Genomic DNA, 12,879 nt, shown 5'->3' with positions numbered 1-12,879 from the left:
CGCTATGTTTATGTTATAAACAAAAGTGGCTGTCTGACATTAATAACTGTTGAGTTCCTCTGAAGTCATAAGAAACTTTATATATACACGAACATGATATTTACAAGCTCATTAGGAGAGGTTTGATTCCCATTTGAGACACACGAGTCAAAGAGCGTGAAACTGCAATAAATGTCCAAAGATTGAATCTGTAATTGCACTTAACTGTAAAAGATGAGAACTGTAAAGACTGAAATGATCCAGTTATTAGTGAGCCTTTCATGGTAAGATGTCAGTTCATCACAGTTCACTGAAGCCCCCCCCCCTCACTCAGTAGCACAGAGCATTTGGACTGTTGTTTACGTCAGTCCGCTAAGTCAGAACCCAAAGTGTGGAGCTACTGCCTGATAAATTTAATCTGTTTACATCTTTGTTTAATAATTTACAGGTTTTTTTACTTAATAAAATTGGAAGAATATGGTCAATCATTTCAGGAACAAAAAAAAAAAAAAAAAATCTCATTCTGCAGTAAAGCCTAGAGGAACATGCAAAGATAAAAGTAATAAAACTGTAGGCTACCACATCTTAATCACCACTTCTTAAAAAAAAGAAAGGCTCTCTTACGTCCCATTATGTCACTTTGGGAGTTCAGTGCGAGTGGCTAATTGTATAATCGATACAGAACAACGCTGAATCACAGGTGAGACTCGTGTGAGTAGCTTTCCACAGACCAGCCCTGGGACCAGAGGAGGATGGATGGGGGAGGGAGCCACACAGAGGAAAGATAATTGTTTACTAGAGGCCTATGCAGCCGTCTCCTAGCAACAGCTCTGACACGCTCCGTATCAGGTGTGGTTAACCATGGCAGCCTGCTTTAGCCTCTCTCTCTCTGTGTGTGTGTGCATGCGCGTCGAAAAAAAAAAAAAAAAAAAAATATAGCTGCCCCTCAGCCAGAGAGGGGAGGAAGGAGGAAAGACCTACATTACATGAGCCAAAGTGCATCACCAAAGCACTGAAATGCTCTGCTTCATTCTCATATTCAGATGCATCAATAAGAATCCTTGTCTGAGAAATGCGATGATACTCAAGAACATTTTCCGCTGCTCAAGCTCAAATTTGCTGACGTTTATAAGACAAAGAGTTCTATGTTAGAAGGTTTTGTCTGCTACGGAGTTTTACTCTGATAACGGGTCAGGAGCAAATAGATCACATGTTATAGGTGATATGTGGTGTTGGATATGCATATATATTGCTAGATGCAGTATCCAACCACTTCACTTCCTTTTTCCATTCATCTTGCAAGTACTTCACACCTGTCAAATGTGTGCACAGCATACTTTAACACAATTACTACCTAGTATCCCAGAATGTGCATCTTTATCCTAGGATGTATAATTCATAACTTGATACAAGCACAATGACTGAGTTGGGGACTGTGTCCTTGACCATCTTCTAGGAGTCAGTCGAGGTTTTTGTACTTTTATTCTCAACAGAAGCATGAAACAGGAATTCCAATAATTTATGTTTGCTCCAGAAAAGAGTTATGTAAAATAAAATTTAGCAGGTACGGCTAAGTTGAGATGTCATTTAATTGTGAATCAAATCTGCTCACAGTTGAAATAATCAGCCGCATGAGACCAACTACACATTAAGGGAGTGCGTGAGCGGAAGAACAAATAAACCAACCTGTAGCACACTCACTATCCCTTTACCATAGATGGGTCAGAGTGTTTAAAAACTCTTTATTCTAGGAAACAAACTATTTTAAGAAATATGTAGTTTAAGCATTTTAATGACACTGATGCCTGGTGTAGATCCCAGTAGAGTTTAAACTACCTCCCTACATCCATTAACTAGCAGAGTGAGGATGGAGGCTTGATACATGTCAAAGCCTGGAGCGGATAGAGTTACAGGCAGGATCACATCAAACGGACGTCCGGCTGATGTCACTTGAGGGCAGGGAGGATGAGAGAAAGATAGGAAAAGAAATTCCACCGGCAATTTCATTAGTGTTCAAATGGAAGTAAGACGTGGCTCTCTCTTTCACTTGCTCTCCAGAAGTACGCACGCAGCATGAGCCAACAAAAAGGAAACTCAATAAGAGTGGCCAAACAAGGCACTAACTTGGTCAGCTCATCTGCGAGCTGGAGCATGTGAATCTACATTGCATAAGGTCCATGGGCTTTATTAAACATGAACGCTGTTTTTATTTTAATGAGCAAATAGGCTTATTTTTAATCTTTCTAAGGCCAAGATTAAGAAAATCAGTGATTAACCTAGTCTGGCCTAAATAATGGAAACGCAGGGAAATGACTAGCCTAACCCTGATTTAACCATCATTGAGTCTGTTCCTTTTTCCCCCCCCTTTGGCCCAGTCTGCTCATAATCAACTGGGACCCAAGTCAAGAACCTCCAATCAGAGCCGCTCCATCACCATAATGTTCAGTAAGTTACAGACAAGATGGGTGATAGTAGCCAAACACAAAGCAATGTCTAACAAAGGTTTGGTAGATTTCGTTTCCAGTTTGGACAAATGAAACCAATTCGGTGCATTCTGAATTCTATGTGGAAACCCCTGCATTCTATTTGAAGGCCACCAGATGGCGATGGCTGCGATTATAAAAAATAAAAATAAATAAATAAATAACAAGACTGATATAGATTTCTATGGGAAACAGATTTTTATCCATCAATCCTTTTTCTGAAGCTGGCTTGCAGAGGCAGCAGCCTAAGCAGAGAAGCTCAGACCTCCCCGTTCCTCGTCCTCCAGCCTATTCAAGTGAACATGGAAGTGGTGCTCCCAGGCCAGCCAAAAGATGCAAGCGTGTCCTGGGTCTACGCCGAGGCCTTATTCTGGTAGGACATGCTTAGAACACCTCATGCAGGAGGCGCTCATCCTGGTCAAACGCCTGAACCACCTCAGCTGGGTCATTTTGATGTGGAGTAGCAGCAGCTCTACGCAGAGTCCCTCCGAAGGTTATTATATTTTATTGACAGGACACAGACTGAAATGCTAGGATGGCTCCTGCGTTGCCTACTAACATTACGAGATTGAACGTTAGCATTGGGAACACAGTTGATTTTTCAGCTGCAATGCCAACTATCTCAAACAAAATAGCAATATTTCCTAAGAAAAATAATATTTTAAGAAGATGTTGCATTGAAACTCATTCCCCCTCGAATTCTTTGGACAGATCTTGTCTATGGATAGTTCCTTCACTAAATTTAAAGGATTTCCTCCCTTTGTCTACAAAGCTGGACAGTATCACTTGGATATTGGTTTGACTGCCTTTCCTATCCGCAAGTTAGGGTGGACACATCGCAGAAGTTGTACTAGTCGCAATCTTCCATGTGCTGTTTTTTTGCGTGCTTATGGACATCTTCTTCAGCATGTAAGGACAGACTGGAACACTTGTAGACATATGCTGCCCCCTTCAGTTCCAGAAGAACTGTAGTGGCAGATATGCTGCACGCGGTACCCACGGTAATAAAGAAAAACACGAGTACCATCGTGTTGTCAGAATATCTGAATCAAAAGTTCTAAGTATTGGTTCTGGTGACATCCTAATTACAATATGAATGTCGGTCTAACAAAAAGATTTAAAGCCACGAGAGTATAAGCAGTAAATTTAGGACTGAAGAAAGAGAGAGAGAAGAAAAAAGTGGAGGCTGAGCTCAATCAGTCTTTTTACTGGCATGCTGTCAAGAGAACAACAAGACAGAGAATCACTGGGAGAATTCCAAAGAATGGATAAAAATCAGCCATTAGCAGCTGAATCATACTGGTGTGATGATAGAAGAACAGAAGAAACTATGATGCATAGAGCCACTATTTCTGTGGAGACAATCGTCTCCAGGAATACATGATAACCTTTTTTTGTTACAGCCTGAGTGCTCTACACAAGACTGAGATTAAATGTTCACTTTCAGATTTAGCTTAGGTGAACGGTTTAATTGAAACTTAGTGTCTTTAGCAGCAACATAACCATCGATCTAAATTACGCAGACTTGCATAGCCAAGATCCTAGGATTCAAATTTCCGCTATCATAAGAAAGTGTGAGACTAATTAAGTGTATGTTTAAGTATGAACAAGAACATTTATTATCATCAAAAAAGGCAACCTAAGCAGAATTTTTTCTGTTGACATCAACATCTGATAAGGATCAAAATTGAGAGCAGGAATAAAATCATTCATTCTGCTCAAGCCTGATTCAAGATGACAGAAGAGTCCAGGCCTCGCTGGTTTTCATGTGGCTCGAAATGGGCAGTTGACCAGATGACACAGCCAATAGTACACTGCATCTTTGTTTCTTCAGTGAGGAAAGAAACAAGGCCACAGCCAGTGACCCCGAAGACTTGTTGTGACATCTGGCACTGGAATACTGCGACGTTATCAGCCGGGCACTTAACAGAAGTACGACACACCAGAACAGCCCTCTTCACCTCTGCCTCAAGTTGTTGAGATCCTCAGTGGATCATATTTTATGAGATATGAACCATGTAGTTAGTCCATATGAAGTTTGAGTTAGACTCGAAGGAATACTCAACTCAGATGAATTATAACTTGATGGTGAATATATATGGCTAGACATTGACTTTTTTGTCTTTTAGCCTTTTATCAAGTCATTTTGGACACAGCAGACTGCCTCAATTTGAGGAAAGATTTCAGGCATTTTAAGTCATTAATAAATATGGTGCTCCATCCTTTTCAAAGGATCAAAAGGCAATTAACATAGCCTTTGGGCTATTTGCACAAAAGCTGTTGATTATCCCGGAATCCTTTCCATGGTACAGAAAAATCCCTTTGTCGGATCAATTCATATGAAGAACACCTCCAGGTACCCAAGTGGGCAATTAAGGTTCCCAAGGGGCCACATGAGAAAACGGGCCCTTATTGTTAAGCTCACAGTGAGCAGAGACTTCAACAATAAGCTGAACTCACTGCTCACTGTTAATTTTATCTCGTCAGAAGCTTATTGGTGCAGTCCTCCACAACAGGCCCATTTTCTCAGGTTAACATGGGAAAATTAATTGCCCACTCCTGCTCCAGGTGGTAGATGTATTATCATTCAGTTCCACTAGCATGAGGTGCAGACCAGTAATTGGCGCCAGGAACAGAATAAAATGTCTACTAGACACGCCGAGAATCGACTAAAACGGCTCATGATCCAAGGAATACAACATCACCTCTACAACACTGGGCAGGGAGTCTAACATATGGCCATTCGTAGCTTCCAACCAGCTGTCACTGGCTTGCTGATGTTTAAGCAATGTGACAGAAGACAGGTAAAGACCGATGAATTCAAGTGTAGAGCACAACGTTTTGCTCAGATTCAGTGAAAAGTTAAAAAGAAATTTTTTTTTTTGAAAATGAATATTTTAATTTATGATTATGTTCATTTGCCCAATCACATTACAGCTCCTAATGGCTTTAATTCCTTAACAGTTAATAGGATTTCTCCCAGCCTCTTGAATTAAAGCTAAACATCTCCACTTAAACTGAATATTTATTGCACAAATAATCACTGTGGTGGCATACACTCAAAATTATGCCTTTGTATCCAAATGCTTCTAGACATTATTTCCTCTGAACCTAAAAAGTAAGTAAATGCAGCTGTTATTTCACTATTGGTCAACCACTTGTACTTAAGTTCACTTCGTTTATCATAATAAAACCTGAAGCACTCAATTAGTTAGGAAACTGCTGCTGATTTTGTCATCCATCCTCAACTGCAGTTCAAAAGACAGCACACACATCCTGGTCTAAACAGCAGCCAATAATGTGCAGTACAGTTCCTTTGACACAAAACATCCCCCTAAAGACGTTTTAACGTCTACCCCAACTGTGTCAGACGTCTGCGTTCGCATATTGAGTTTCACTGGCTACTTTATAGTAAAGAACACCTTTAGGTGTTCGAGGCTGTGTGAAAACAGTGCTTGACATTAGAGTGTCCAAAGGAAAGCACTCATTATCATAAAAACCTCAAACAGTAAAATTGCTCCTTTATCAGCTATCAGTTATCTGGAGGGAAATGAGGTTAACTGGCCTGGAAGGACCACAAGCAGCCACCTAGCAAGCACAGCATGAGAGGAGGCTCCTGGGTGCTGAAGAGGGGCGGAGAGTTGTCAAAACCAGCCAGAAGTGCACATCGAGCTACTACCCAAAGGCATCATTCACTCCAACTTGACGCATATTTCAAACTTTGAGCATAATGTAACACATTCATTATTGTATTACAGAATTCATCCAACCAGCACCTACAACCAGGCTGCATCCCCTCAATCTCCTACACCTGTAAAACTTGGCTGTTGAATGTTGCTATGTGTGAAAGTAGGAGTTTTCACTCCCACACACCAACAATCACCCCACAAAACTGCGAGTAGCAAACAATAAGGTTCAACCTTTAAGTTAACGAGCTAAGGCTCAATAAATTGATTTGACTTTAAAATCAGCAATTTGCTGATGCAAAAAGCATTGCCGTAACCATTTCTCCATAAAAGCAGAAGCACTCCCCATCCGCCACCATCTACATATCAAAGCATTTCAGAGTAATCACCCCATCACGGCCTTGACAGGTGCAAGCTGGTGGCCTGGAACAAAGCCAATCCTCATATATCAGGGCAACTTTAAAAGATGACCCAGTTGACACTGCGAAACACTGTAACTGCAATCGGATCCTTGTGAAGCATGTAATCATTTAGCCCCGATGTGTGTCAGTTCTCATAAGGACAGGATGCTGCTAAGCACCCCCTTTAATGAGGTCTAGCTTCTCTGTAATAAGACAGAGGAGGTGGGAGATGCTACAAAATCATTTTGGATCACTGCTTTAAATCTATTCCAACTGCGACTCCTTTACAGGTTCTTGTCTCCAGTCTTAACAGCATAAAGGAGAATCGCTTTAATTTGAGCCGCAACAAGCAATTGTTGATATAGCTGCTCAAAAGTTAAAGGTAATCTGCAATCGTTTTCATAATGGGTCAGAAATTTTACTCACTTTCAAATAGAAAAAAAACAAAAAACAAAGCAAAACCAACTTGGGGGGTTTCAGCTTCTGATGTGTTGCTCAGAGCTTTGAGAAATAAGCTCCAGATGAAATAATCAACAAAATAACTGACTGTCAACTAAATTTGGAAGCAACTGTTAGCTGTAGTTTTTTTTTTTTTTTTAATCTTGTGGATCTTATTTTGAAAATATGAACTTTTCTCCAGGTAGGTGCTGCTGGGGAAAACCTCATTATGCAGAATACCAGAGCGTTTTCTACCCACGAGTTTCTGCAGGTGTGTGCTTGCGCGCGCGTGTGTGTGTGCCCGCGGGTACATGTAACAAGGAGGGGGAAAAAACCCAAACCCGCCCTACATTTTAAACCGGGTTCAAAATGATGCACTGTCTGAAGAAAGGGTAAAGAAAGGCTTAACTGGAGCAAGAGAAATCACTCACCGGCCAAGCAAACTGGAAGGGGATCACAATCCTGCCAGCATCGTCGACTTTATTCGGGTTATTGTTGGCGCCCTTAAGAGAAAACGTATTTCCACCGACAACTTGCGTAGATTCAGCTCCGAACGTGCAGGAGCCAGTGGTGGCCACCTCCATCTGATATTCCTTCAGGCACACTTTGAAGTAAGTGTCGCACTCGTCTTGAGTGCAGCTCAGGTCCTGGGAGCTCCGGGGACCGTCGCAGCACTCCCCGTCCGCCAACTCGCCGTTTACATTCTCCACGGAGATCAGCTGCAGCTCGAAATAGCCGGTTGACTGGGACACCTACAACCAACGTATATACATTTTTTTAATAGAGAGAACTACATATAGGCTCTTGTGGAGAAATTACAGCATAATTTATACATCTTAATCTGGTGCGTAAAAAATAGCATGGAAGTGGCCAAATCTGAGTCTTACTCTCCATTTAAAACGGTATAGAGGTTTTGGAGATTGGGTGGATGTGCCACAATATTTTTCTGCATCATGAATGGAGCACGTGAACAGCGTACAGTTTGCACGCTGGGATTTTAGACAATCAGGTTACTCTCAGACGGGAGCGAATTAACCGCTGCAGCAGCCAATTGATGCAATCCAACTTACAACTTGTTTGGTTCAGGCCTAATTCTCTCCCCTCAAGAAGATGAAGAAATTCAAATAAAGGAGTCAGCATTAAACCAAAATGGAGAGTAGCCTGTATCAATTCCTTACACTTGTCATGGTAACACGATCACATGCTCCACAACTGACGGCTACGTAATTCAATTATCGATTAATGTGACGCGAATATGCGTCGCCGGAGAGCCAACGCATCGCTCCACGCCCACCAACTTTTTAATTTGAATTTTAAACATTTTTTTTTAAATTAGCAGAATTAAATACGAGTAATAAATAAATTATTTTTAAAAACACCCTCTTACCTCCGTCCATAACGTCAACAGCAGGCACACTATTGGGAAGCAATTCCTAATCCTGGTGAGATTCCACATGCCTCCGACTAATTAGAGTGATATGTGGGGAGGGGGGGACGATCTAAAAAAAAAAAAAGACAAACAGCCGCGGACCCGGCGACTAGTTCCTCCTCTCCATACATGCAAAGATGGAATATTGACACGCGTGTCGTCTCCAACGTGTACGTCCCGATTTCAGCGAGGCATTACATGCGTGTGTGTGAACAGGCGGCGGATTGCAGGCGCAGTGATGGTCCATGTACAGCAGCGTCCCTCCGTCAAATCTCTCCACACAGCAACTGAGATGTTTCGTTGCCACAGCCTGAGGAGAGGATGTTTGCTGTGATTGGCAGCTCCGCAAACCACTTACAAATTGGCCTGCGGGCAGTCTCTGAGCCAACCGGATTAAGGGGCGGACAATAGTATAATAACCCCCGCTTCAATCCTCCTCCACCTCCGCCTCCTCCCAAAACTTGAATTGTACTGCCTTTCTATTGAGCTTCATTTAGACAAACCGCATTACAGCGTGCAAACAAAGCAGGGGTCGACTTTAATTAAACGCGGCCGCAAAGATATTATAATGAGCATGGCCATTAGCCTATGTCAAATTAGGAACTTATCGGCGCTGCTGTGCTTTTAATTACAGTCTTAATTAGGCCCAGAGACAAATTTGGATGGGTGTTTAAATGAAGTGACGCCCGATGGCAGAAGGCACATTAAAAAAATGATTTGCTCCTAAAGTTAAAAATAAAAAATAAAGCCCTACAAGTGTGCTAAATGTTTGGCGTTAATCTGCGGGGATTACTTGATTCGTTTACAGTACAGTTTCATTTTCTTTTCAAGTGGTTGCTTTTGATTTGATCTAATAATGCTTAAAATTGTTGCCACTAACACCGTTTTTGGAGTGATATGGAGAAATAAAGAGGTGCTAAAGTATTTAATCTAATCATCCACATTTCTGGATTATTAACTGCGATTAAAGGTTAAAAAAAAGAGGAAGGAAAAAAAATACTCCATACAACGCAACACTTTTCAGTCCACGAATTGCAGTTTAGAGCGCCCTCTACTGTCTATGCAATACTCGTCAACTTTAAAAATATGAAATCATGTTCGAATTTTTCCAGTATTTTTTAGGTGTTGCGCGGATCTTAAGTTAAAAACACAAACCTACTGTTGGTGCAGCATTTCCCATCATACATTTTCTCTTGTTTCCTTTGCTTCTCTGTTCTCTGCTGCATCTCATTGCTATTTTATTTGACCACACAAATCCACAATAAAACCTCTCCCTTATTGACTTAATGAGCTTCCTTGTCCTCAGCTCATTCCGCTGCCTTTATACTCCACGAGGAGTGGAGGTGACCCCCTCTCGAAGAACGCAACGACAGCAGCAAGCGCGTTTGGTCATATAAAATGACTCCTCTTCTCTCAGATTGTACACAGAGAAATACATGCTCACAGAAACAGATGTTTGGGATACCTGCATCACCTGACAGCGCACTCAGGTGATCTGGTCCTCCCTGACAGATGGTCAGTCCTTACCAGTGTTTTTCCATGCTTTTTAAGCCCATTATAAGCACAGCAATACTCATTTCTCAAAGCATGTTCAAGCTCTTTTGATATTTCTTTCTTCCTGCATTGAAGAAGTGAATTAAGGTCACTTCTAATAGGCAAGCTGCAACTAGCGGCTGCTCACTCCGAAACCTAAAGCACCTGCTGTGAAAAAGGCTGCTGTGAAAAGGCTCCCACTTTAACCATTCCAGTTATTCACCCACAACTAAGAATGAATTCTCCTTTAATCTAATTTACACTTTTACAACTTCCTCATCTTCGACCCGATTGAGCCAGAGTGTCCACAAATTGTATTTCTTCAGTACTATGAGCCACACCTTAGCATGAGCGTGATTTGTAGGTTAAAGCTCCCGATATCCAGTAGTTTAGCAGCCCTTTATTTGTTATTTTGCTAAATACTATAATCATGTAAGGTTTTAAGTAAGATGTGCACTCATATTAACAGGACTGGATGTTTTTGACTGCAACATTAACTGCATGGGTCATAGATGGGAGGTATTTAAAGAAAACTAACACTCAGTTTCAAGCCTAACATTGCTCCGTTAAACAAGTACCCAGATAAACTGGCCAAAAACTATGACAACAATTCTACAGGCTCAGGTAGACATTTACCACGCTACCAGGATAAACTGCCACTCAAAATGTACGTGACAGCAGCCTTCAGCCTCCTTTCATGTCACTGTCTCCTCCTCATCAGGCGCCTGCCAACCTGTCAGATAGGCCTTGAAGGAGGCTGCCGATATCCTAAGCCACCGCAGTCGCTTTGACTGGAACATTTCACACGCTGTCACAAGTACATGTTAGTGCCTTAAGTTGGATAAGTAAATAGTCTTGGGTGGCAAAGGAACAATGTGTAAGAGTGTGCATGTTCCATGCTGGGAGATAATGGTTCAGCTTGTGGTCAGCCCAAAAAAACGTGATGCAGGCTCAAAATACAGTATTTAAATTTTTGGTTGCTTAAAAATTCTTGTGCGCTACCCTAAACCTACTGACCCAATGTCTGCACTGTTTAAAAGGAATCATGAGAGTGGTATTTGTGGCTTTGGGATATTTTGCCAATGTTGCAAACACAAATGTTCCCCTCTGGGATCCATAAATTTTCAAACTACAGCCAATAATTTTCTTTTTTACTGAATACTGGAGCTAACGACCTGCCCGGGATGCACCGTGCTCTCATTGTCTGACAGCTGGCATAGGTTCAAGTCAGCCCCATGACCCTAGGTAAGCAGAGGAAGATGGATGGATGAAAGGACTGTTGCTACTGGTCTTATTGGTTTTTGGTGTTGCTAAACTAAGGCAGTGACCAGCATGTTTGCATTGCTATTAGGATGCTGGTGTTAATGTTTAGCAGAGAGCCCTAGAGTAAAGCCTAAGAGATAGATGTGGCTTTAGATTTACCTGTTAAAGTCCTCTATATATGAAGGTTATTCATAACCAATCTCTTGCATTAAAAGCATATATTAAAAATGCTTTTATTCCCATATTCAGCACTTCAATAGCCAGGCCTGTTTTCATGTCACAGTAGAAACGCATCTGTGAAAGCATTTAGACGTTTATGATTCACTAATATGAGTCTCTCCTTTAAATGTGTGACTAATGCAATTTGTTCAGCATATCTTTAAGCTCAAGGATTCTTAATACATTCGTTTTTTTTTTATAAAATTGATCAAAGGGGGGGAAAAAAACCCGCATTCTGAATTGAATCCCAACAAGAGAAAATCAATCAATAGATTTAAGATTCATGGAGCCTCGCTTTATCACATCAGTCACGGATAACATCTATAATGTTATAAAAGACTAATATTAGCACCAAACTGATGAATTCTAACACCTACCGAGGACCTGAGGCGGTGTGTGTGCCTACCGTGTCTTCCTGTTTGCATACACCACATGCATGTGTTTGAGGCGCAGGGAGAGGAGTGTGTGTGCAGGAGGAGAAAGGATTATGAGTGGGAGCGCTGTGGGGGGTTTGCCAGCCTCCAGGGGGGAGGTGAAGTGGATTTCTTCTCTCATCCATTTTTCATGGCTTTTCTCCTTTCAGATCTCCAGTCTCTGTACATACGGCTGACGGGTCGATTCTCTTTTATCTTTAAGCATCTTTCGGCAACTCTGTGTGTGTGTGTGTGTGTGTGCGGTGGTGGTGTTTGGCGGGGGTGGTGGAGGTGGCTTGGGTCAAGGTTGAAGCGTGCTGTTTTTCATCAAGCTCTAATGGCTACGAAGATGATGATCATTTGCTGATGTCTTTGGATTTTTAATAGAGGTGGGTAGCTTCATTACCTTGGTCGGAGGAGAGTGAATTCCAAATACTTAGTGAGGTCTGTGATTTCTACAGTGCAGATGGCTGCATCTCAGAGGAATATTACAGAGGCCGGTCCACATGGACCATAAACACTACTATTTAATAGCAGTTTATTTCTCTTGTGGATTTATTCAAACTCATGTCTTTAAAAGGGACTTTGAATGATTAAAGACCTCCGTTTGCGACCTCTAGAGTTCAGCCTTCACTGACCAAACTTGTTTCGTGGCCACAACCTTTCCCCCTTGACCTACTTAACTGGCATCAATAACTGCAATATTCCTATTTAGAGAGGCAGTTTAGGTTCAGAACGTAACGATCACCTTGATGGCTTTGTCCTTTCTGGTTTTCAAGGTCTTTTGTTTTTTTATTGTTGTTTTATCTACTGTAGTTTTGATAGTTTCATTATTATCTGTGAAATAATTACTTCTTTTTGATCGAATCTATGCTTTATACCACTACATGCATGTCAGAAAAGGCTGAAGAATTGTAGCTGCTCCAAAGCAAACTAACCTGACCTGGTAAAAGACATTTCGCCAGCCATATAGTGTATATTTTTGTAGTCAGCATAAGTCAGGTTTCTCGATTTCAGTATCTCTGAAGTGGCCTT

The 12,879-nt window shown here is 41.5% G+C and overlaps 1 protein-coding gene across 1 annotated transcript in view; it reads right to left on the bottom strand.

Moving 5' to 3' along the window:
• Positions 1 to 8,687, bottom strand: part of jag2b (jagged canonical Notch ligand 2b) — a 41,850-nt gene extending 33,163 nt beyond the window's left edge. The window contains exons 1-2 of the mRNA XM_085371851.1: positions 8,375 to 8,687; positions 7,419 to 7,739 (exon numbers count right to left, since the gene is read on the bottom strand). Coding sequence (XP_085227977.1) covers positions 7,419 to 7,739; positions 8,375 to 8,443 — 390 coding nt within the window. The 5' untranslated portion in view covers positions 8,444 to 8,687. The remainder of the gene's footprint in view (positions 1 to 7,418; positions 7,740 to 8,374) is intronic.
• Positions 8,688 to 12,879: the final 4,192 nt, after the last annotated feature.

This window comes from Diplotaxodon limnothrissa, linkage group LG15 (assembly GCF_057381915.1).
Source record: "Diplotaxodon limnothrissa isolate DT_005_m linkage group LG15, D_limnothrissa_male_GT1.1, whole genome shotgun sequence".
Taxonomy (NCBI): domain Eukaryota; kingdom Metazoa; phylum Chordata; class Actinopteri; order Cichliformes; family Cichlidae; genus Diplotaxodon; species Diplotaxodon limnothrissa.
This window is presented reverse-complemented; position numbering and strand designations above follow the sequence as displayed.